The 27,285-nt window shown below is 42.9% G+C and overlaps 1 protein-coding gene across 1 annotated transcript; it reads right to left on the reverse strand.

Moving 5' to 3' along the window:
- On the reverse strand, nucleotides 1-26,036 carry cplx2 (complexin 2). Its single transcript, XM_010904657.4, has 4 exons — nucleotides 25,920-26,036; nucleotides 12,010-12,171; nucleotides 859-1,046; nucleotides 1-231 (listed from the first exon to the last, which is right to left on the reverse strand). The coding sequence occupies exons 2-4, from the start codon at nucleotides 12,038-12,040 to the stop codon at nucleotides 34-36; spliced, it is 417 nt and encodes a 138-aa protein (XP_010902959.1). The 5' UTR covers nucleotides 12,041-12,171; nucleotides 25,920-26,036; the 3' UTR covers nucleotides 1-33.
- Nucleotides 26,037-27,285: the final 1,249 nt, after the last annotated feature.

A 27,285-nucleotide genomic window follows, 5' to 3' on the forward strand; every position in this document is an offset into this window, starting at 1 on the left:
GATAAAACCCTGTAGTGCCGTTGACGTTGTTTATTACTTCTTGAACATGTCCTGCAGAGGTCCGGGGAGGAACTTGAGGACAGTGTCCAGAATGCTCTCCTCATCATCATCATCGTCATCTCCACATCCTGCAGGGATGGCCTTCTTGGCCCGAGTCAGAGACCCCTCGCAGGCCTGCTCCATGGCTGCCTTCTCCTCCGCCTCTTTCTCCTCTTTTTTCTTCAGTCCGTACTGCACAGGAGGTAAATGGCATGGAGTTATTGGAGAATGTTCACTGTTACAAGCAGTAACCCCCCACCCATAAACCCAGACGGGTAGTGGGGGCTAATTCAATGACAGGGTAGTGGGGTTTATTTCAATGATGTGGTAGTGGGGTTTAATTCAATGATGTGGTAGTGGGGTTTATTTCAATGATGTGGTAGTGGAGTTTATTTCAATGATGTGGTAGTGGGGTTTAATTCAATGATGGGGTAGTGGGGGCTATTTCAATGATGGGGTAGTGGGGGCTAATTCAATGATGTGGTAGTGGGGTTTAATTCAATGATGTGGTAGTGGGGTTTAATTCAATGATGGGGTAGTGGGGGTTAATTCAATGATGGGGTAGTGGGGGCTATTTCAATGATGGGGTAGTGGGGGCTAATTCAATGATGTGGTAGTGGGGTTTAATTCAATGATGTGGTAGTGGGGTTTAATTCAATGATGGGGTAGTGGGGGTTAATTCAATGATGGGGTAGTGGGGGCTATTTCAATGATGGGGTAGTGGGGGCTAATTCAATGATGGGGTAGTGGAGGCTAATTCAATGACGGGGACAATGTAAATACATTTCTAGGTGGTTTGTGGATGGCTGTAGGGCTCACCTTGTCTCTGATGGACTGCCGGACCACTTCTCTCTCAGCCTCCATCTTCCTGTGCTTCTCCTTCCTCTCTTCCTCCTGTTGTCTCAAAGCCTCTTGTCTCTCTTCCTCTTCCTCCTTCTTCTTCTTTGCCGCCTCAGGATCTTTCTCCTCCTCTCCTCCTAACATCTTCCCCATGTCTTTAGTGGCCCCTGGAAGAAGCGTTCAGACACACGGGGCATTAAGTTATTCTGTTACAAAGCCAGATGATACAAAACGAAAACTACCGTGCAATTCAACACAAAACAACACGCCTCTATTTGACCATCTTTTTTGAGCTTCTACCTGTCTCGCTGGACTTCCTGACAAGCAGTATCAAAAGCCTGAACCTGAGTCTTTTCAGTGGAAATTTAGAACCATTCCCAATTACCATTGTCTGAGGTAAAACAATGGCAAATTCATCACACTTTGACTGAAAACGTGCTGTATACACCAGCCAGCTAGTCAGGTTTGAAAGGTCTGTGTCATCTTGTAATCATCAGTGACGGAACTGTCCTGACTCGTGGCACATCGGGGCTTTCTATTCACTAGAACACAGCGACTTGTTCCAGCGTATTGACATGATTGTTGTTAACGGCACCTGATCAGTGATAAATACAGGACCACCTGAGTGACCATGAATTATGCAGATGCCAGCTGAGTGAAAACTTTATCTGGGTATTGATCTGTTGCTCTAACGGAGACGATACTGGATGTGGGCCAAGTTGCTTCCCATCAGACTCAGAGCCTTCATGAGGAAATATCAGTCTAGTAAAGACACACTGTTTTACTAATAGAGAAAAGCAAATATACAACCAATATATGTATACTTACATATGCTTACAGTTAAAGCCAAAAATATTCATACCCATGCCAAATGTTTATTGAATTAATTTGTATTTGACCCATAGGTTTCTTCTAGCTGGAAGTGACAAAACATGGTAGGAAATTGTGCTGGAAATATAAATGAATAACGTAATTATTTCTGTTTTTAGCAATGACTTGCAGTTGACAAGTATTTGATACACTGCTGATTTTGTAGGATTTCCTACTTACAAAGCATGTAGAGGTCTGTAATTTCTATCATAGGTACACTTCAACTGTGAGAGACAGAATCTAAAACAAAAATCCAGAAAATCACATTCTATGATTTTTAAATACTTAATTAGCATTTCATTGCATGACATAAGTATTTGATCACCTACAAACCAGTAGGAATTCAGGCTCTCACAGACCAGTTAGTTTTTCTTTAAGAAGCTCTCCTGTTCTCCACTCATTATCTGTATTAACTGCACAAGTTTGAACTCGTTACCTGTATAAAAGACACCTGTCCACACACTCAATCAAACAGACTCCAACCTCTCCACAATGGCCAAGACCAGAGAGCTGTGTAAGGACATCAGGGAAAAACTGTAGACCTGCACAAGGCTGGGATGGGCTACAGGACAATAGGCAACCAGCTTGGTGAGAAGGCAACAACTGTTGGCGCAATTATTAGAAAATGGAAGAAGTTCAAGATGATGGTCAATCTCCCTGGGTCTGGGGCTCCATGCAAGATCTCACCTCGTGGGGCATCAATGATCATGAGGAAGGTGAGCCCAGAACTACACGGTAGGACCTGGTCAATGACCTGAAGAGAGCTGGGACCACAGGCTCAAAGAAAACCATTAGTAACACACTATGCCGTCATGGATTAAAATCCTGCAGCGCACGCAAGGTCCCCCTGCTCAAGCCAGCGCATGTCCAGGTCCATCTAAAGTTTGCCAATGACCATCTGGATGATCCAGAGGAGGAATGGGAGAAGGTCATGTGGTCTGATGAGACAAAAATTTAGCTTTCTGGTCTAAACTCCACTCGCCGTGTTTGGAGGAAGAAGAAGGATTAATACAACCCCAAGAACACCATCCCAACCGTGAAGCATGGAGGTGGAAACATCATTCTTTGGGGATGCTTTTCTGCAAAGCCAGGACGACGGCATCGTATTGAGGGGAGGATGGATGGGGCCATGTATCGCAAGATCTTGGCCAACAACCTCCTTCCCTCAGTAAGAGCATTGAAGATGAGTCGTGGCTGGGTCTTCCAGCATGACAACGGCCCGAAAAACACAGCCAGGGCAACTAAGGAGTGGCTCCATAAGAAGCATCTCAAGGTCCTGGAGTGGCCTAGCCAGTCTCCAGACCTGAACCCAATAAAAAATCTTTGAAGGGAGCTGAAATGCTGTATTGCCCAGCGACAGCCCCGAAACCTGAAGGATCTGGACAAGGTCTGTATGGAGGAGTGGGACAAAATCCCTGCTGCAGTGTGTGCAAAACTGGTCAAGAACTACAGGAAACGTATGATCTCTGTAACTGCAAACAAAGGTTTCGGTTCCAAATATTAGGTTTGCTTTTCTGATGTATCAAATACTTATGTCAGGCAATAAAATGCTATTAATTACTTAAAAATCATACAATGTGATTTTCTGGATTTGACATGGACTCCTCTAGACCTCTGAAGGTGTGCTGTGGTATCTGGTAGTTAGCAGCAGATCCTTTAAGTCCTGTAAGTTGCGATGTGGGGCCTCCATGGATCGGACCTGTTTGTCCAGCACAGCCCACACATGCTCGATTGGATTGAGATCTGGAGATTGTGGAGGCGGGTCAATACCTTGAACTCGTTGTTGTGTTCCTCAAACCATTCCTGAACCAATGTTCTTTGTGGCAGGGCGCATTATCCTGCTGAAAGAGGCCAATGCCATCAGAGGATACCGTTGCCATGAAAGGGTGCACATGGTCTGCAACAATGCTCAGGTAGGTGGTACATGTCAAAGTAACATCCATATGAATGGCAGGAACCAAGGTTTCCCAGCAGAACTTTGCCCAAAGCATCACATTGCCTCCGCCGGCTTGCCTCCTTCCCAGTGCATCCTGGTGCCATGTGTTCTCCAGGTAAGCGACACACGCACCCGGCCATCCACGTGATGTAAAAGAAAACATGATTCATCAGACCAGGCCACCTTCTTCCATTGCTCTGTGGTCCAGCTCTGATGCTCACGTGCCCATTGTAGGTGCTTTCGGCAGTGGTCACAGGGGTCAGCATGGGCACCCTGACTGGTCTGTTGCTACACAGCCCCATATTTAACAAACTGTGATGCACTCTGTGTTCTAACACCATTCTGTCAGTACCAGGATTCTTCAGCAATTTGAGCTACAGTAGCTCATCTGTTGGCTCGGATCACACGGGCCAGCCTTCACTCCCCACGTGCATCAGTGAGCCTTGGCCGCCCATGATCCTGTTGCTGGTTCAACAGTTTTCCTTCCTTGAACCATGTTTGATAGGTACTGACCACTGCAGACCGGGAACACCCCACAAGGGCTGCAGTTTTGGAGATGCTCTGACCCAGTCGTCTAGCCATCACAATTTGGCCCTTGTCAAATTCGCTCAGATCCTTATGCTTGCCCATTCTCCCTGCTTCTAACACATCAACTTTGAGGACAGAATGTTCACTTGCTGCCTAATATATCCCACCCACTGACAGGTGCCATGATAATGAGATTATCAGTGTTATTCACTTCACCTGTCAGTGGTCATAATGTTATGGCTGATCGGTGTACTTCTCCAGAGAATAAAAAGAGTTGGCTAGATTACAATGTTTCACTTCATATGCATTATCAACCACTGTAGTCTACTGCAGGAATTAAACCCTATTTTCATTGTAGTGCGCTAATTTTGTTCAGGGCTTGTGGTTAAACTATCTGGTTTGGGAAGGTATTACATGTAGCCTTTATGCTGGAGATCCTTTTAAAAGTTGAGGCGAAAGTGTCCAACTTTGGTATTTAATTTTGACATGCTGGAACATGATTTACCAATGAGGATCTTCCATTATTCAAATGAGATACATTCTTTATACTTTCCCCTCATCCCTAACAAATTATTCAGCAGCATCATTCATTTGGCTAGCAGTCAGAGGAAGCCAATTGTCCATGTCCCCTTTTTTCCTTACCTTCTTTCCACTCCTCTCTCTCTTTCCCTCACTATCTGTCTTTTTTTTCAATCTCTTTGTTCACCAGGCTATACAGAATATGTAGCATGCCATGCATTCAAAGGGTTAGTTATGGGGATTCATCTGAAGTAAATATAGCAAGAAGTAAACAAGGCATGACATCCACGGTTGAGGAATGGCACGTCCCAATCTGTGTCTTTCTCATCCTCTAATCGTGTCAGGCTTTGGGAGATGATACCATTGAGGCATAGTAAAGAAATGACCCAAGAATATATGGAGGCAGAACATTTCAGCATTTAGCTTCAAATTGAATCCTTTGTTTGCAAGGACAAATGGTGACTCATCTACTGATGTTGAAAGACAAGCTGGATACAAGAGCTGAGAAAGATATGAGCATGATGACATTGGTATCCAACAGAGAGAGTCACTCTTTAATACTCTCTGCTAAATGTGAACATATTACATCCCCTGGTAGCATTGCTGTTTAATTAACCTCTGTATTTACCAATACTTTAACAAAATCTCTGTTTAAAATGCCCCAAAAACACTTAGCATTTATTGCCCCCATGTGTGGTAAGCTCAGTCACTATGACCAACCTCTCCGTTTTGTATTTTATTTGAATTAGCATAGGACTTGACAGTACCTTTCACCTGGAAAAGGAAGGTATTGACACCTCCCCTTAAGGTCCTTGTCTTGACCTCATCTTGACCTCAGCCATATCAAATACAGTGCCTGTTGTTTTTGTTGGTCATTGTGGAGTCACAGTGACTGTTGCGTCATATCGTGGATGGGAGGCGACGAGCAGGGGGTTTAAAAGAGGGTTAACAGTGGACAGGGTGACCTTCAACCCTGCTCCCTAGTGGGTCCAGGGACACTCTATAAGCAATTAGCAACAACATACTGTACGTTCTGTCTATGGGCAGAGGTATGTGGGGAAGAGATCACCATGTGGAAGGGTGATTGGTGTATATACGGTAGCTTTAGTTCCTTCCAATAAACCAAAGGCTATATACAGTGAGGGAAAAAAATATTTGATCCCCTGCTGATTTTGTACGTTTGCCCACTGACAAAGAAATGATCAGTCTATAATTTTAATGGTAGGTTATTTGAACAGTGAGAGACAGAATAACAACAACAAAAATCCAGAATTGGGTTAACATTGCATGTCAAAAATGTTATACATTGATTTGCATTTTAATGAGTGAAATAAGTATTAGACCCCTGAGCAAAACATGACTTAGTACTTGGTGGCAAAACCCTTGTTGGCAATCACAGATGTCAGACGTTTCTTGTAGTTGGCCACCAGGTTTGCACACATCTCAGGAGGGATTTTGTCCCACTCCTCTTTGCAGATCTTCTTCAAGTCATTAAGGTTTCGAGGCTGATGTTTGGCAACTCAAACATTCAGCTCCCTCCACAGATTTTCTATGGGATTAAGGTCTGGAGACTGGCTAGGCCACTCCAGGACCTTAATGTGCTTCTTCTTGAGCCACTCACTGGTTGCCTTGGCCGTGTGTTTTGGGTCATTGTCATGCTGGAATACCCATCCATGACCCATTTTCAGTGCCCTGGCTGAAGGAAGGAGGTTCTCACCCAAGATTTGACGGTACATGGCCCTGTCCATCGTCCCTTTGATGCAGTGAAGTTGTCCTGTCCCCCCCCCCAAAGCATAATGTTTCCACCTCCATGTTTGACGGTGGGGATGGTGTTCTTGGGGTCATAGGCAGCATTCCTCCTCCTCCAAACACGGCGAGTTAAGTTGATGCCAAAGAGCTCGATTTTGGTCTCATCTGACCACAACACATTCACCCAGTTCTCCTCTGAATCATTCAGATATTCATTGGCAAACTTCAGACAGGCTTTCTGGAGCAGAGGAACCTTGCGGGCACTGCAGGATTTCAGTCCTTCACGGCGTAGTGTGTTACCAATTGTTTTCTTGGTGACTATGGTCTCAACTGCCTTGAGATCATTGACAAGATCCTCCTGTATAGTTCTGGTCTACACAGGATTCCTCACCGTTCTCATGATTATTGCAACTCCACGAGGTGAGATCTTGCATTGAATGTGATTGACAGTTCTTTTGCGAATAATCTCACCAACTGTTGTCACCTTCTCACCAAGCTGCTTGGTGATGGTCTTGTAGCCCATTCCAGCCTTGTGTAGGTCTACAATCTTGTCCCTGACATCCTTGGACAGCTCTTTGGTCTTAGCCATGGTGGAGAGTTTGGAATCTGACTGATTGCTTCTGTGGACAGGTGTCTTTTCTACAGGTAACAAACTGAGATTAGGAGCACTCCCTTTAAGACTGAGCTCCTAATCTCAGCTCGTTACCTGTATAAAAGACACCTGGGAGCCAGATATCGTTCTGATTGAGAGGGGATCAAATAACTATTTCACTCATTAAAATGCAAATCACTTTATAACATTGTGTTTTTCTTGATTTTTTTGTTGTTATTCTGTCTCTCACAAATAAACCTACCATTAAAATTATAGACTGATAATTTCTTTGTCAGTGGGCAAACGTACAAAATCAGCAATAATTTTTTCCCTCACTGTACAGCCATAACATTATAATCACTGACAGGTGAAGTGAATAACACTGATAATCTCATTATCATGGCACCTGTCAGTGGGTGGGATATATTAGGCAGCAAGTGAACATTCTTGTCCTCAAAGTTGATGTGTTTGAAGCAGGAAAAATGGGAATCTGAGCGACTTTGACAAAGGCCAAATTGTGATGGCTAGACAACTGGGTCAGAGCATCTCCAAAACTGCAGACCTTGTGGGGTGTTTTGCAGTGGTCAGTACCTATCAAAAGTGGTCCAAGGAAGGAAAAGTGGTGGACCGGCGACAGGGTCATGGGCGGCCAAGGCTCAGTGATGCACGTGGGGAGCGAAGGCTGACCTGTGTGGTCTGATCCAACAGACGAGCTACTGTACAGTAGCTGGCGGAGGTAGTGTGATGTTTTGGGAAATGTTCTGCTGGGAAACCTTTGGTCCTGCAATTAATGTGGATGTTACTTTGACACGTACCACCTATCTGAGCATTGTTGACCATGTGCACCCTTTCATGGCAACGGTATCCTCTGATGGCATTGGCCTCTTTCAGCAGGATAATGCGCCCTGCCACAAAGCAAAAATGGTTCAGGAATGGAACACAACGAGTTCAAGATGTTGACTTGGTCTCCAAATTCCCCAGATCTCAATCCAATCAAGCATGTGTGGGATGTGCTGGAAAAACAGGTCCGATCCATGGAGGCCCCACCTCGCAACTTACAGGACTTGAAGGATCTGCTGCTAACGTCTTGGTGCCAGATACCACAGCACACCTTCAGAGGTCTAGTGGAGTCCATGTCTCGACATGTCAGGGCTGTTTTGGTGGCAAAAGGGGGACCTATACAATATTAGGCAGGTGGTCATAATATTATGGCTGATCGGTGTACACTCACCTAAAGGATTATTAGGAACACCATACTAATACTGTGTTTGAGCCCCTTTCGCCTTCAGAACTGCCTTAATTCTACGTGGCATTGATTCAACAAGGTGCTGAAAGCATTCTTTAGAAATGTTGGCCCATATTGATAGGATAGCATCTTGCAGTTGATGGAGATTTGTGGGATGCACATCCAGGGCACGAAGCTCCCATTCCACCACATCCCAAAGATGCTCTTTTGGGTTGAGATCTGGTGACTGTGGGGGCCATTTCAGTACAGTGAACTCATTGTCATGTTCAAGAATCCAATTTGAAATGATTCAAGCTTTGTGACATGGTGCATTATCCTGCTGGAAGTAGCTATCAGAGGATGGGTACATGGTGGTCATAAAGGGATGGACATGGTCAAAAACAATGCTCAGGTAGGCCGTGGCATTTAAACGATGCCCAATTGGCACTAAGGGGCCTAAAGTGTGCCAAGAAAACATCCCCCACACCATTACTACACCACCACCAGCCTGCACAGTGGTAACAAGGCATGATGGATCCATGTTCTCATTCTGTTTACGCCAAATTCTGACTCTACCATCTGAATGTCTCAACAGAAATCGAGACTCATCAGACCAGGCAACATTCTTCCAGTCTTCAACTGTCCAATTTTGGTGAGCTTGTGCAAATTGTAGCCTCTTTTTCCTATTTGTAGCGGAGATGAGTGGTACCCGGTGGGGTCTTCTGCTGTTGTAGCCCGTCCGCCTCAAGATTGTGCGTGTTGTGGCTTCACAAATGCTTTGCTGCATACCTCGGTTGTAACGAGTGGTTATTTCAGTCAAAGTTGCTCTTCTATCAGCTTGAATCAGTCGGCCCATTCTCCTCTGACCTCTAGCATCAACAAGGCATTTTCGCCCACAGGACTGCCGCATACTGGATGTTTTTCCCTTTTCACACCATTCTTTGTAAACCCTAGAAATGGTTGTGCATGAAAATCCCAGTAACTGAGCAGATTGTGAAATACTCAGACCGGCCCGTCTGGCACCAACAACCATGCCACGCTCAAAATTGCTTAAATCACCTTTCTTTCCCATTCTGACATTCAGTTTGGAGTTCAGGAGATTGTCTTGACCAGGACCACACACCTAAATGCATTGAAGCAACTGCCATGTGATTGGTTGATTAGATAATTGCATTAATGAGAATTGAACAGGTGTTTATAATAATCCTTTAGGTGAGTGTATATTGTCTCATAATAAATACATTTATATTATAGTCATTTTCCTCACACCCATATTCAGTGCAACTTCCAGTATTGACTGAATACATTTCTTATCTGGTCCCCTTAGGGAATCCAAACCATAATTTCTGGTGTTGCAATGGCCATGCTCTACCAACTGAGCTATATGGAAACCAGTTAGCTATTGACAGTCTCATGGTGAAGCTAGAGATTCAGTGATCAGTCTCACGGTGAAGGTAGAGACTCAGTGGTCAGTCTCACGGTGAAGGTAGAGACTCAGTGGTCAGTCTCATGGTGAAGGTAGAGACTCAGTGGTCAGTCTCATGGTGAAGGTAGAGACTCAGTGGTCAGTCTCACGGTGAAGGTAGAGACTCAGTGGTCAGTCTCACGGTGAAGGTAGAGACTCAGTGGTCAGTGTCATGGTGAAGGTAGAGACTCAGTGGTCAGTCTCATGGTGAAGGTGGAGACTCAGTGATCAGTCTCATGGTGAACGTAGAGACTCAGTGGTCAGTCTCATGGTGAACGTAGAGACTCAGTGTCTCATGGTGAAGGTAGAGACTCAGTAGTCAGTCTCACGGTGAAGGTAGAGACTCAGTGGTCAGTCTCACGGTGAAGGTAGAGACTCAGTGGTCAGTCTCATGGTGAAGGTAGAGACTCAGTGGTCAGTCTCATGGTGAAGGTAGAGACTCAGTGGTCAGTGTCATGGTGAAGGTAGAGACTCAGTGGTCAGTCTCATGGTGAAGGTGGAGACTCAGTGATCAGTCTCATGGTGAACGTAGAGACTCAGTGGTCAGTCTCATGATGAAGGTAGAGACTCAGTGTCTCATGGTGAAGGTAGAGACTCAGTAGTCAGTCTCACGGTGAAGGTAAAGACTCACATCTGTTGTGCATCCTGACCCCTATAGTCTTCATGTCTTCATATTTTGTCTCCAAATTTTTATCTGAAGACCTGTGTCTGTTAGGAGAGCAGCACTCCCTGCTAATCTTATGTTATCAGTCAGAGAGACAGATAAGACCATTTCTAATTTAACACACAGCGACACAAAGCCATCATGCTAGAGGCTAGGATCCATAAATACATTATTTCCATTTACACGAAACAAAGCTCAATGTGAAAGATTGAGTCATATTCATTGTTATGCTCATAATGTGCTATTTTAAAATTTCAAATATTTGTTTTGTTCTGTAGAAAGGCCAGGTTAGCTGGATTGATTCCTGGCTGCGCCATCATACAAGCTACAACATTCATACACACCACAGCATACTGGCTAGAATCTAGATTACGGTTCAGTCTAAATACATCTGGGAACGCCACCTATAATAACTTCATCTGTTCTGTCACTTTATATAAAAGCAGGTCTTGTCAGCGTCTTCCTGTCAGCCCTCAGCTATAGCCTCAACCCCCCCCCCACCCCCTCCCCCCCAATTGTAAACCAGCCCCAGCCCTCCACTTTGTGGGGCAGTTGATTATCCAAACCCAGTTTACCTCCAGCCCAATGACATTACGATTTGCACAGAGGCCAGAGCTGCCAAATGAAAGGTCATTACATAGCCACAGCCTTTTTCCCCAAGGCAGTTTGGCCCGTATGAGCCCATCAGAGGGACGGGGAATGGGATTGACAGGAAAGGTACAAATCTAGTTTTATTACCCAGAATCCATTCCGCTTAATGATCTGAATCAGGAAGTTGGTCCAAGTATGCAATGACCTCTGGATATAGGCAAGCCATGATGACAAGTCAATCTACATATCCTATCCATGATTTATTTACTAATGTATTAAATACATCTACATAGCTTAAAATGTGAATTATGTATATAAAAAAAAACTACATAGCCGATACATTTGAATGATTTATTAAATGTCTACTTCACCAACAGATCAAAATGATGTTTTTGAAAAATCTACATTGCATATAGATCTAAATTATGTATTTAAAAAAAACCACATGATCTATAGATCTGAATTATGCATTAGATAAATCTGCATATCCTAGTACATTATGTGCCATAAAATCTATTGTATCGGATTTTCTGATTCTCCTTGATTAGTCAACTAGACACAGTTAAGAAATTACTACATAGTAATTTTTGGTCATCTTGAGATATTTTCTCCCCCAAAAATATCTTAGCCCCCACCATGTGCAATTCCTCTGTTGGGAGACCAAGGTGGGTCACCTTGGAAGATCTGTTGGCGTGGGTGGCTCACGGCCACGATCACCCCACCTCCGTGCTCGCAGCTTCACAGAGAGGAGTACTGGGTACCTGCTGCGTCTTGCCTCACTGCAGGGGGGGTTTAGGTTGGGTACACAATTTGAACATTCTTCCAAAAGTGGAATCCTGTTTTGGAATAGGATACACTTTGATTTGATGCGACGACAATGATATCAGCAGTCACACGCTCTACTGAGTACTGAGATCAGCCCCGCGCGTGTCATTCACCAATCGCTCAGACCGTCCATTCAAGTATTAACTAATTGAGCAGCGCTACTCACCACCTAAGGCTTGCTTCATCACAAAATTCATGGTTTCTTCTTCAGATTCTCAGGTCTCCTTACAACCAAAACACAGCTTTGCATGTAGCCAACCCTTGGATAACCAGACGGGTCCTTCTGCAGTCTTAGGGGGTTTACCTCCACTTGATATCTCTATCAAACCTGTAGAGACAGGAGACATGAAGAAAAAAACAATGAAATGCATCACTGTGTTTGTGTGTGTGTGTGAGAGAGAGCTGCGTGTGGAGCATGAAGACATATCAATCTTAGTTGTTCGGAGTCTCCTTCTGCGTCAATATCTCATCACGGAGGTCTATTAGGACTGAGTGTCCTTCCGGCTGCAGTGAAACCAGGACAGCTGTGACACATTTGGGATAGAGTTCATTCAAACACGACCATAGCAATGCTTAGGCCATGTCTTTATTTACTGTGCTCCTCCCGTGGTCACACACTTTTCTGAAAAGGGAAAGCACGCCTTGTGAAATGGGCCAATTTGTACCAGTTGTAGGTTTTTAAACAGTATTTTAGGCCAATCGGTGATTCGCCATTGCACAATTAAACATTGTACAAAGCCCTACTGTGTATATACTGGACTGCGGGTTTGATTGAGTTGAGCCCTGCTCTGTCTCTGTCTCCTGGTCCCCCTTTAAAAGACAATCCTCAAGAGGCCCCAGATCAATTCAAATTAAGGAGGCATGATTCACGCCGGGCTGTTTGCACCATGTATCTATGTTGCCAGACCCAGTGGTTCATTGTTGTCATTCGGAATATTCCGCTGACACGCTCTATAATGGAATGGTGAGATCAAAAACGGAAGAAAAGACGGGGCCAGTTATCACCCTTCAAAAAACCACCAATCTGCCAACTGCACAGCACCAACTTGGCAAGATCACAAAATCGGAAAGCGCTGCTTTTCTCTTGTAAATAACGTATAATGGTATCAAAAGACAGTCATTTGGCTGGAAACACCGCCTTGTGTTGCGAGGCGTAAGTGTTTGGGATGAAAATCCATTTCTCACTGTGACTATGTGCTTGAGGCTGCAAGACGGGAGCCCCACCTCCATAAACACAGCGGGTCCACGATGAGCGGCAGTCGACAGAGATGGTCTTTGTCACAAATGTCCCACTATTCCCTAAAAAGTGGAACAACTTTTGACAAGGACTCACCCGGGTCTGGACAGACCTAGTGTATTATGAGGGGGACGGGGTGCCATTAGCCCAGCTGTGTTATAGTGTCAGCACTGGGCGGAGTGCTCTCAGTATATTAGGACTCGCTATTATTCATCTGGGCAAGGTATCTCCTTAAGAAGCTGTTGACAGGACTATGTTATAATGGAGATGGGGCCAACAGTTTGCTTGTTGGCATACAACTCGTGTATTTTTAAGGGCTGGATCTGCTTTGAAACTGCCTATAGAACATATCCGATAATATTTCTTCTTTTAATCTTTTTTTGTGTTATTTTTCATTTAAATTCTACACACTTTGACGCAGAATAGAGCTTTTTAGTCAGCCTAGTTCATATTAAGGACAATTACCCTATTTTACCACAAGCTGGATGGTTCCTTACATGAAGGTACACTAAGGGCCAAGACAATAATAACCAATGGTCCAGTTTTGTCTAAACAACCATTTCAAACTTTAGCTAGTTATAGCTGCCGGAGAAAAAAATCTATTTAATGATTAAATGCGCGTGAGCGCAAATAAAATCTCCAAATGACCTGATTTCAACAAGACATTTGTTTTATGGCCGAGGTGCCTCGGCCATAAAACAGAAACATTCTCAGTCCCTAAAGTGATGTCAAGCGGGGGCTGAAGTTGACTGAAGTTTATAATGGCTGTTTAAAGAAAAGCGAACCATCTCTAGGTCCACAGCCTATTTTCAGGTTGTTAAATAGTGCAATATCCTTTAAAGCAATGCTTTCAAGAGCAACATTAACTGTGTATGCAACAGCACTGAGTACGCCGCCCCCAAGACCATAGGCCCATGCTCTGACAAAAATCATCCCATGGCTGATTGCAGCTGTCTGCCCTGGCATAGGCCGGGTAATAAATAACAAAAACAAATAACCTTCAAGCGAAAGAGAGCACCGAGGTGGAGGTAGAGATTAGCATCCCCCACATCATTTGGCGCCAGGCGGCATCCTACGGTGTGTTTCGGTAGACTGTGAAGTAATTAAAAAACACACGGGCCTACCACGTAACCTGACTTTAACTCTTTAGTCGTAGTGTTTCAAGCAAACAAATCAGGCTGACAAGAATCCCTGACTGCCTCGTGTACAGGAAACATCTCTGTCTCTTTCCCTCCCTGTCTCGCTCCTCGCTCCTTCCCCTCCGTGTTGCTCTCGCACTTTTCATTTCTTCGTCTCCCGCTTTCCGTTTCTCTCTCCAGCTCAGGCTCTGACATGTCATTATTTGATCTGTCACTTTCTCTCACTCTCTGTCACACGCATGGCCGGCTCCCCTCCACACACACACACCTGTCCGTTCTGATTGATGTGGTTTTATTAACCTGGTTACTTCGCACAGCAGTGGTGTTTATCAATGGTATGACCATAACCAAGAGGGACGCAGCCAGTTGAAGTATACCTCCGCCCCAAGACAAACTCCGCATTCTGTGCAATTGCACTGAATTCTAAAGGGACTCAATAAATGAAGTGCTGGTATAGTGAGCTGTGTAATGGTGGCTAATGTGATTGCTTTTCAAGATTATCTCAGTGTAGTGTACGGTTGAATCTCCCCACCTCTATGGTCTGCTTGTCAGTGCCTTCTGCCTAGCCCTTCTCTGACCTTGGGTGAACATGTTCTGTCAACCTACTGTGTCCAAGGAGGGTTGCCAGATTTCATTGACTGGAAACAGCACAATCACCTTAGGGACTCCACAAAGAAAACAACAACCTCTGAACGCAATTTTTTCTCTACAACCCTATCTGTAAATCGACCAGCCCTAGACTGTACTACTGCTTCCCTTATAACTGTGATGAATCGTTATTCAAACAATGTGAAATCCATTAATTCAATAGCAAACCATTGTAGATTTACAGATGTTGGAGGAGAACCAGTATCTCCAGCATAGTGGACTGACTCTTTTCTGACTACCATTTGAGGGATCTGAAGCCTTACGTAACCTCTTTATCCCACTGAAGCCAACTAGAGGCCAACTAGATCGCCCAAGGGCATGCCATCTTCACAATGGCAAATCTCTCGGTTTGGTTTAGCAGTGAGGCATAATGTTGCACAGAATAATGTAATCTAAACCAGACACTTATTCATTAATTGACATAGTTTTTCGCTCAGCGATCGTTGCACCAATTCAGAATTTGAAGGGAAGATATAGGAAGATATAACAGCATTTGACAAGCAACAATGGAGTATGTTGCATGCTGACAGGCCATGTGGAAGACAAACCGATTTCACCAAGTCCCACACAAATGGAGTAAAAGCCTATTGTTAGTTATAGGCTACACAGAACAGGGTCATAGAGCCATAAATGATGGCACGGCATTCCCCCAATTTTTTTTAGAATCTGAACAATATAATGCTTATTGTGCCAAGAATCTATATGTTTAGCCCAGGGAGTGTGATATTATTGTCGTTGATCAATGGAGGGGGTTTGTTCATTGTATGTCCCTCTGCAAGACCATAGGTATGTAAGATATTTTGTGTATGTTTTACACCACAACAGGTTAGAGGACCTACGGTTTCACTTTTAGTTTATTGTCATACTACAAGTTCTCCTCATTGCACATTAAAGCTACAATCTGGGATTTGTCCTCCAGCAACAGGCCTCTCTCCTTACAACACACTACACAACCGTTTCAGAGGTGATTCAGTCATGCGGTCCGTGACTGCAACCATCCATACTGCAACCTGTAGGCCTTCAACCAGTTCAGACACATTTGAATGATTCAGGCCTGGAGGGCCAACAGGATCGGGTTCTGAAAAACATACAGAAAAAGAAAGGTTCCTGACTGCCTAGCTGTAGTCTGGGCAGCTACCTCATCATTCATTATGACCACAAGAAGCTCTGAGCCCTTCTTTGAGTTTTCTTTCTATCCTTCTCGGTTTTCCCTGCCCTCCTCTTCCTCACTAGGAGAGTTCAAAGAACACAAACATGAAGCAGTTATGAATGCATAGTTCTTTCTAGTTGGCCTTCCGATTTGACTAAGACACATAATACAATGTAATGAAAAACATTGATACTGTAACGGCCCGTGCAATTTTTACATATTGCAATAAAATGCTGTTCTGAAGTGTGCTGTGTTGTATCTTAGCTGACATTATGCTTTGAATGTCGATGCATCTTCGTCTGGTTCACGTCATGTCATCTGAAGCCCAGGTCATCGGAATATCTATTGAAAAGCTAGATGTTTCACCTCAGGAGATGAACCTGGTCAAACACTGGTTCAACGAAGTGTCAGCGGGGGTCACAACACAGCTGGTTGTTTCACCACTCCTCAAAGCAAAGTAGTTACAGGGTGTGAATAAATCTAGGGAAAAAAGTATTAAAGCTAATAAAAAAAGTCCTGCTCTGCTCTCAGATCAACATCCCTTCTGGTGCCAATTCCCCCGTCCAACCATCATTTATTCATGCGGTCTATGGTGATAAATGATGCCCTCAGCTTCACGCTGGAGGAAAAGGTTACATGGTTCCATTACATTTTTCTTTGCAGGATCAGTCCGTGATATAACAGAAAAAAAAAGGCTAATTTAAGGCTACTGAGAACGTAGAAAATTGACAGCATGTTAATAATAGATTTAATTTAATAACATCTTAATATATGAAGTACTGTATAAGGCAGTGGGTGCTGAATTAATCAAACATATTATTAGCATAGAGAACATATAATTATCTCGTTATTACAGTATGCATAGGGCATCTAATTGAAACAAATATGATTATATTAACTGTACAGGCCATTGATAGGCATTATGTTCTGATAAACTTGGAATCTGATTACATTTGAAAATAAGTACTGATTTACCGCCAGGAAGTAGTTTACTTTAACTTCAGTCAGTTGCTCCCAGTGTCTATATTGCTAACTTTCTTATACATATGTAATCGCATACTGTATATTATCCTGTAGAAAAAGTCTGCTCTTTCATGCATGCCAGTAATGTAGCCTTAATGTTGACCCAAATTGGAAAATGACACATTGGTTTCCTTACCCATTAAAACAGTCTGTGTAAGCTGTTTTTCCTGTCACCTGGGTGACATTGTTTTCTAATTTTAACATTATAGCACGTGTGGCACAAATCCCATTCATTCTTCACGTGTCAATTTTAGATACTTGGAAATATTTGGACATCATACATGAAAAATGCTAATATCCGTTCCATGACATCAGTGGGATTTGTTCCACAAATGCTAAAACGTAGCATTTGGCAGCGGCGCCAGGGACTAAAGCAATGCATCAATGCCTGTCATATTTTGTCTACTGACTGCTTATATGGTAAGGAAACCAATACTATCCCTTTATTGATCATTGGGAATCCAAAAAGAGAAAGAAAAAGCTCTATATGTCCACTGTCTGTTGAGGAGGGACTGTGAATTGTTAAGACCAAATGCAGCCATGCTCTACACTGTTCTGAATCAGCATAGACCGACTGTACAGTATCTCTCCACCAGAACACAGAGGGTGCATTCCAAATGGCTCCCAATCTGCTCAAAAGTAGTGCCCTATGTAGGGAATATAATTAATTATGAGCGTAATTTGGGATGTACCAAGAGAAAAGACAGAGTGCTATTTCCAATCTAGGGCTCAGCTCAACAGCAGTGCAGTATACTGAACAGGCTACACACTATGAATGTATACATTTCAGATCAGATGAACCATATGGATAGCTGAACGGAGGGGAAGGAAGGACTTAAAGAACATCTCTTCTTACTCAGAGGCATGGACACAGAGATGACATTTACCCAAGGCAGATTGCACAGATCACAGTTGTGTAATGAATGTATGAGGGTCTTAGAAAATCATCTAGAACTGATACATTTCTGTAATATCCCATCTGGTCCAAACAAGGACATGGATAGTACAAACAATGCCATGGATATTATTATTATATTTGGTTTAAAAAATGAAACCTCATTAGCATTAATACACCACTTCATATGTGACAACACAGTGCAGTCAGGCAATGAAAATGCCCATTGTGTAAATGCTATAGCCCAACCTGCTCAACCATTGACATTATCTTAGCTATTTCACACAAATAGCTCTTGGAAAAGGGTCTGAAGCCGACAGGGAAACGCTTCCTGGCTGATGTACTTCACCCTGCAGGCCCATGGCATGTGATGCAGAATAGTGTAATGGAGATAGTTTAAAATGCTTGCTGATATTTAGTCCTGCTTCTCTGTTCTCTGTTTATTTTCTATAGCCAATTAATGTCAAGAGGAAATAAAACACACAACAATTCTAAACCCACTGTAATGTTTGCAGAAGAAAATATAAAAAACTAGATTATGGACACAAACTAGAATCTGAAACTATTTATAGGCCTATCGTTTACAGCTTATTTTTAGCCTACAGTAGCATGGATGTAACCTGATAGACAATGAATAGAGAGAAGAGATTTGGCCTACATTTACATCGTGTATAAGGCATTTAGCTTGCGGTTTGGTGAAGGGCAGAATAAATAACTTCTTTATGGTTGTTCATTGAAGTGGCTTTTCTGGTTCTTTGAAAGAACAACTGTGTGTATGTGTATGTCAATATGTAGAGAAAGTCAAAGGGTCATCTCACTAGGCTTACTGGTGACATTCCTAATGACAGCAGCCTAGTATCACAAGGGCAAAGAACCGCTAGATCAGTAGAAGGCTACAAGATGTATGAATGTAACGAACATTATCAATAGTGACATGCTCTCAGCCTCATTGACTTTCTGAAAACATTTCCATCATTACCCAAAGAATGCATTGCGTTGCCCGTAACGCTGGTTTATTAGGTTTGACTATTCAGTTGTTGATAGCATACATGAATAGCATGTTTGAGTGGTAAGTGACCTTCCTGGGATGAGTAGTCAGATTACTTTTCAGACCAAAGAGCAGTTGTTACTTAAAGCTTTTCCTGACAGACTTAAAATGTTTGTTCCGCTGCCCTAATTCCTGATTTCGTTTTTTTTTTTTACTGGGCTTTAAGTATAAAGCAATCTATACCTGCTCTTGGACTCCTCTTTGACAAAGCAGAAGCTATTCAACATGCCAGTGAATAATATGCAGTGTGATTCAACAGTTTACGATTGGGAATCAGATTTCCTTACATACAGTACATTGATGTACAATGTAAGCCCGTTAGTGAGTCGTTTTATTTGCATTGTTGTCCTTGAATAATGTTCCAGTCAGTGATGTTATGGCAGTCCTTTAGCTCTCAAATGGCTTTGTCAGTCAAAGTAAAGGATCACATGGTGTTTCCCAGGGGGCCATCTGGTGTGTCCCTTTAATAGCGCTGAAAACATGATCCAGAATTTGATCATGTTTTGTTGGATGTTTAACTCGTAATTTGTAGCTTGGAAGATCTTTTTAAAAATCCCTCAGTGGTCAGGGTAGAATACGGTTACTTATTTTCAACCACAGTGATTTGATCAGCGAGTAGCTGTTGTGCTGTGAATGTTGCCTGTATGTGTTGGGGTGTCTGTGAGCCGAGGACATGGGTAATTTAGTTACATGTAATTACATAGCTCTCCCTTGCTGACAAAGTACAACTGTTTCAAACTTGTCCTGCCTCGTCTCAAATCTACAGAAGAAAATCAATGTAGCCACAATAGGGTGTATATTATGAAATATGAAAAGTACATACTATATTTATGCAATTTTGCAGACTGTTAAATTCAAGGGGCCTACATACATTTTACGTTTGGGTGGCCCAGAGAATTTAACCCACAACCTTGGTGGTACAAACTCCATGTTCTACCAGCGGATGTAAGAACATGACATAGGCAGGTGGTGTGGTTCCAAGCATGGAGCGCGTAGGTTTAATCGCAGGAATAGGCAAAACCCGTGGACAGAAACAGGAAGGTCGTAACAGAGTGGCAGATCAGGCAAAAGTACATGCAGGGACGAGACTAATAACCTCCTTCCAGAGGTGTCATAGCAGTATAATTGGTCAATGATTGTTGGAGGTGTCCTATTAGTCAGGCCTGGTAGAGAGGCAAATGGTTTATGTGACTTTAAACGGGCAACAATACCTTTAATGGTTCCAGAAAGAACCCTCTGAACTTAACCACTCAACAATGAACACCAAAATGAACCGACACACTTTAGTTATTTCTTTTCAAGTTTCACTTTGAAGAACCCTGTTAAAGATCTATTGGACAACTTTTTGTTTAGAGTGCACAAGAGATCTGGTACAAGGTCTGGTGAGCAAACTGATCAAAGAAGGAAATTTTATTCACTAAAAGATTTGCTTACACAATACTGTAATAACTAAACATAAAATGACAAAATGTCTCTTGACTATCAACATATGAAGATACTGAGTCCCTGTAAACCGGATGTTTCAGGCATCTTCTGATGGAAATAGTAGCTGACTTCGTTCTAAGGCCCAATTTGACACAAAATATTCTTTCCCTTATAAATGTTGATAGCTTGATTTCCTCTTAGAGACACAATATTGCAAAAACTACAGTTGAATAATAAGGTTGTTTGTAAATCTAAGCAGGTGTCATTTTTATTTATTTCCTGTCCAGGTTATTGTACCACACCGTGCCTTTAGAGAGGATTTTAAAAGATAATCCTAACTACAATTATTTTACATCACCTGACCCTGTGAAACAAAGTGTTCAGTACTTGGCACAATCCAAACTGTCTCCATAGATGACTTCTCTCCTAGAGCACTCTGTTTGGCTGAAACAAGCAAGGTAACATTACAGCAACAGGTGCAGAGGGTTGTTACCAGGACAACCGTTTCTTACACCAGCTATGTACTGTAGTGACAGGGAGAGAGAGAGAGAGACAGAGAGAGAGATAAAAGACATGCAGGGGAAGAGAGACAGAGAGAAAGAGTAGAAAAAAGGACAAAGGGGAATAGAGAAACAAAGACTATGAGAGAGATCCCACAATCCTTGTCCGGTCAGGAAATGAAACATTAGCAGCTGCTGAAGGAGGGGTGCCAGGCCAGAGGGGAGCAGCTGGTCTCCCATCCAGGGACTGACCAGAACTGAGCCTGCTTAGCTTCAGAGACCAGCCAGCAGTGGGATGCAGGTTGCTATGGCTGTAGGGCCTGGCCAGGGAATTACAGGGGGGTAGGAGATGTACGTTTCCATTAGAAGTCAGCGTGTCAGTTCTTATATATATCCAGACCTATCAGAGCTGCTGACATTAAAGGGTTTGGGGTCAAGGGTTAGGGAGAATATCAAACGCGACCATTGATCCAGACCTTAAAGCTGGTCTGCATTTCTATGTTGGGGCCAAAGGTAGGACAAGGGAGAGGATGGGCACCATCCAGTAATGTTTCCCATTCGCAATCACTCTGTCAGTTGGTGTGCCTAATTTAGAGGCCCATCGTACAAAGAAACATCCTACAGGCCCATCTCAGGAAGACACATCTTAGAGTCTGGTCTTTAAAACCCAATCTTAAGAGTCGCATTGTACTGGCTTTTCACTGAGACCCATTTCAGAGGTCCATTTTAGATGCCCATCATAGTGGGCCATCTTACAGAGTACATTACAGAGGCCCATCCAAGAAGCTCATGGAAGAGTCTGATTGCAGAGGGTAATAATTGTAGAATGCCATCATAGAGTTTTAATGGCAGGAATTAATGGCGTTATGTCTGAAGAACACAAAGCTGCTGATGTTTTACCACTCACCAAGGGAGGAGACTAGTAACCTTGACAACAACAGCGCCATTTCTAAATTGTCTTGTCTAGCAAAGACTCAAAAATCACTGGTGAATATGAACATTTTATTTAGAATATTCAGCAATCAGGGTTTAGACCACGGCACAGCACTAAAACTTTCACCCCACTGGCTGTAAATGATATTACCAGAGACATCGACATAATACTGAACTGGGCTGCCTTGTTTATAGACCCATCAAAGGCCTTAGACACAGTCGGGGCAAGTTCTAGGCATAAGCAACATTAGCGGTTTCTTAGGGCCCCTGACCGCTAGGGGAGAGAGGGCCCCAAATACAATTTTGCATAGGGCCCCCAAAAGGCTGGAGCTGACACTGGACACGAGCTCATTAACTTTAATCAGCAAGTTTAGGTCATTAGGCCTATATGCTCGTGCCTGCTTATGGTCTAAGTCATGCAACTCAGGATATTGTGACTGAATGGGTGAAATCTGAATTTCTTGAAGTGTATAAAGACTACATTTTGGGTCTGCGGTTGTTCACACTGTATATATAAATGACATTGCAGACTATGATTGTTTAAAATTTTTATTAGTATTTTTATGCTGATGACACAATATTGCATTCTGCTGCACCTTACATGAGTCAAGCAATTGATACTATAAAATAACTAGTCATACTCATTATTATGTCTGTTTGGGATTATGGGAATGTATAATCTACTGTATATACAAACAGCAGATTTTACACTTTTCCAACTGTGCATTTTCCAACTGTGGATAGTTGTAAGACTCATCATAGTAATTAGAAAGGTGGGATGAGCCTCTCTGGATGTAAGACTAGTTTTCTTTTGTAGATTTACAAGGCACTCTCGAAGAATCTTCCAATTATAGTGCTGCTTTATTTCAATATTTTATTTAGTTGAAATATTTGTATATATGTATTGATCTTTTATCATATGGATTGTGTACAGGCCATTAGGTATTTAAAGCCTTTCACAAAGGCCCAGTGTAAAAAGGTCCGCCCTCAGACGTGGGAGTGCATATGAGCAACAAAGGTCTTAGCATTTTACAAAAAGCCAGGTCTTCCTTTGCAACCTTTTTCTTTTTCCATCTTAAGTGTTTGAACTTTCAAATGTCAAATCTGTCCTTCTAAAATAATTGTTTACTAGAGAGTTACTCTGCATATGAGCAGAAATCATTTGAACAACATCTCTCAGTATACTCTGTAGAACTGTTTTGTACAGTGAGTGCTAATTTGTTGGTCGGGAGTAGATCAATGAGTTCTTGTCCTTCTAGTGGAATAAAAAGCCAGAGCCTCTGGCACATAAGTGCCTAAACTGTGACCTCAAAAAACGGTTCTTGTTTATTTATATTTTTAGAAAGGAGAACAACCAGATCGAAATGCATTTTGTAGAACATATGGATACGACTTAATGTCCCGTTGAATTGTGTAACCACATCTGCAGCTCTACTGACTGCATTTCTATGTGTAGTGTTATGATTGTGAACATTTCACCTCGCTGAACAACACCCCTGGCGTTTCGTCTCATTGCCACCCTGCTGAGTGCTGCCAAAGCAGAGAAGTGGAGTAGTGACTCTCACTGAGAGGTCCTGGGAACCCCCCGCCCCCCTCCTCTACACTGGGGGGCTAATTAGCCACGGTCAAAATGATGCAGCGTCCTGCGTCTGCAACTTAACAATGACAACAACAACAATAACAACAACAACAGTGATCGTTACACAATGGAGGTATAACAGTTTTTTCTAGTGCTTTCTCTTTGTTGATAAAATAATGACACACTTCAGTGGTATGCCAATATCACCGATAATAATCGTTTGTATAGTTCAAGGTGTGTATTTGAACTAGTGTGTTAATGCATGTGTGCGTATAGGAGTGCATCGCATGGGTATGTGAGTGTATTTTCATGTGTGTGTACTAAGGTACTTCACTACAAGGCCAGTCTGTGGAGGGAAGATAAGGCCACAGCTAACACCCATTGAGCCAGAATGCAGTGCTTAGGGACTAAGTTCATGGCTTAAAAGGTTGTGTACTCTTCTAATCCCGGCACAGCCAGAAGACGACCAGCCATCCCTCAAAGTCCCTCAGGTTCCTTTCTAGGTCTCTTCCTGAGTTTCGACCCTGCTAGGGAGTTTCTACTAGCCGCTGTGCATCAACTCTTTTTATTGCTTGCTCTTTAGGGGTTTCAGGCTGGGTATCCGTAAAAGCACTTTGTGACAACTGCTAATGTAGGGACTTGATTGATTGATATCTGCATATCATTTCAGATAGATTAGAGGCTCTACTCATTATCTGTATGCCATTTCCAACAGATTAGCGACTATCCGTTATCTGGATACTATTTCAGACAGATTAGAGGCTTTATCCAATTTCAATCAGTCCCCCTGAATTCAGTGCAAGTTGATTGGACTACTGTAGGTGACAGGTGCATCTACACAATAGCTGCCTGACGTTCAACCACATCTATCAATCATTGCCTATCACATCCACATGGAGACGGTTGTTGCGTGTACAATGGCACCCTATTCCCCACTAGCCGCATTACATCTGACGAAGGGCCTACATAAGGGAATTGTTGCTTTAGGAGATTATGTTAATAATTCAGCAGTTTGAATACTCTGTGGCTAAGCTCCGTCAGTCGCTGCCTGCAGCTAGGCTAGGCCTCCACCCTCTCATACCCTTGCCTTCTCTCTCTCTCTCTCTCTCTCTTTCACTCTTTATCCCCCCGCTTGACTGCTAAAGGAACAAAACGGCATATAGGACTTTTCAAAACCTTCCATCCCCATACTATCTCCTACTGACAATGCAGACGATCACTCTCTCCCACCAGGTGACATGAAGCCAGAGTGGCGTTGTCTCATGGGGGATAGGCAATTAATAAACAGGCGTGTGGGTATGATTCAATAAAACAGTTAATTTATTTGAACAATAATGACATTTAATGACATTTCACCCTTTGGTTTCAGATATGAAATGTGGAATGAACAGAGTTGACATGAATGAACTGTGTATGGTTGGTTGCCTCCAAACTCAGATAAGCTACATGCATGGCAGGAGAACGTTCAGCTAAAAGGCACCGTCAAAAGTATCTCCATTGGTAGTCTACCAGTGTAACGAACTAACGCTGGTCCTGATTGTACTTGTAGTGCACCCTCCGTCCTGATTGTACTTGTAGTGCACCCTCAGTCCTGATTGTACTTGTAGTGCACCCTCAGTCCTGATTGTACTTGTAGTGCACCCTCCGTTTGCAGCAACAAGGACTCCCCATAGAGTAATAACGCCTGGTCGAACTGCTGGACCAGTGTGTTGCTTTTTTATATGCTTCCATACTTAGGTTTGCATTAGTTGTCTTTCTCACTTTTTCATTCTTTTACACACACACACACACACACACACACACACACACACACACACACACACACACACACACACACACACACACACACACACAGACACGCACACATACAGCGTGAGAGCATAACATGAATATATAGGCTAATCAATTCAGCAGCATATATATTATTTAAGGTGCCCATAACCTGAGATCTGGTCCTTTTAAACAGACCGTAGCCTACAACGTCAACAACACACCGGTCGACATACTAACTACAAAATGCATTAAATACATCACCAATAAAATGAATTACTGTCAAGGTTTTATTTAACCCAAAACGATCGATCACTGAATAGGGAGTCTCATAGCCATGCACAAGAAACATGCACAACAACCGCCCATTGAGGGGAAAACAGCGCCACACACAGCCATCTCTCTCCCCGGAGGAGGACGTAAATTCCCATCACTTACGGCGATATGCCGGTAAATTAGGCACACACAAAAACATTACCACCTGGTGACTTGCGTAGGTTAGCTAGCCTGCAGCACTACCAGTCTTCTTTTAACAACATGGTGCTGAAACTAACAGCTCCGCACGCCTTGAAACCAGCGCTCGCCCAACCCTCATCCTCTCTCCATCGTCGACTTCACTTTGCACCACCAGTGGCATTGCTGGTTTCAGCACCAAGCGAATTCAAAGTCATGCTACCAACAAACACCTGTCCCTAAAAGAAAATACTGGCGAAATTATGTTTTACAAACCTTGGAAGGTCTGCAGAAAGTGAGTCGGCGGTTCTCAGTCCCCAACCAAAAGTCGGTATCCTTCACGGTTAGACGTTCAGTATCGTTCTCTCTCTCGTTCTCTCTTGCTCTCTCGAGCCCTTCCTCTCCCTTCCTCGCTACCGCACCCTCCCCCTCGATTATCGCGCTTTTCCACTTAAAATTCTCTAGAACAGACCAAACATTATAAAATTCTTCGATCGCTTGTTCGTATGTCATTGAATTCGTGAATCCCTTGAAGTTAAAGACATTTCATAAACACCAAATATCTCAGAACACGTATTCATTTTTTCTATAATATTCAGTCAAGACGAAAGGGGTAGCCTAACTTTTAGGGAAGAATGGCTTTATGTCGTTAAAACAATATTATCGTTAGGGGGACTTTAGTGAAGAACTTATTAGCCTGTTAAAATCCATGACAAGGAATTATAGCTTGAGTGACAAAAGGGATTTACAAATAAGATCCCTGCATTGTGCTACCTTTTTTAACATCCCGCTTTGAAAAGGACACTCAAAAAAATACAGAATATTGATTCCAATGACAAACAGGCGCTCTTATCGTGAGCGTCTTAGAAAAGTGCATGCATACTGCACATCTTAGTACTTTAACCCACTGGTTAATCGAACTCAACCCTTGCATTGCGAGCAACATGCCCTACCAACTGAGCAAAAGCAAAACTTAGAACGTCATGTTCCACGAGATAGTCGAGAGCGAAATGGAATAGTTCTCCAGGCAAAGACGCTTTGCATTAAATCAAATTTGCATAGGGTAATTGCAGTAATCAAATAAATAAACTTGCCATAATAAGTTAAATGCATGCATGACGGTTATAACAAAGTGTGTTTATTTTGTTAAGGTCTGGTTTGCAAGCCGGCACGGTGTCTAACAAAGTATCCATTGTCTATCTGTCAGACCTGTGCTCTATCAAGACTAGAGCAAATACACTGAACAGGTGCAGGAGGTAATATAACATTGTCATGTTGAACAAGATGGAAAATAACCAGCCATTGGGTCTCCTGTTACACACAAGGTGTGTCCTTTCAGTCTAAAACTAAGCCAACAGAAATATATTCCCAGCGTTGAGGGTCTCCTATTTCACAGGCTGTCATATTTCAGTCTGAAATGAAATGACTGACATACCGTAAATATAATAATATTAAATGTTATTTATCAAATGCTTAGGTATAGACTAACGACGAAGTACTTAGACATTATTAGACATTATTAGACATTACATTTTTTTTTTTTTTAACATGAACACTATGAATCCCAATATCAAATGACAGCAGCATGGCTATACTCAGGGATTACGAGCACAGATTTGGTGTACAGGGAAACAATTAGGTT

The sequence above is a fragment of the Esox lucius genome, chromosome 4 (genome assembly GCF_011004845.1).
Source record: "Esox lucius isolate fEsoLuc1 chromosome 4, fEsoLuc1.pri, whole genome shotgun sequence".
NCBI lineage: Eukaryota > Metazoa > Chordata > Actinopteri > Esociformes > Esocidae > Esox > Esox lucius.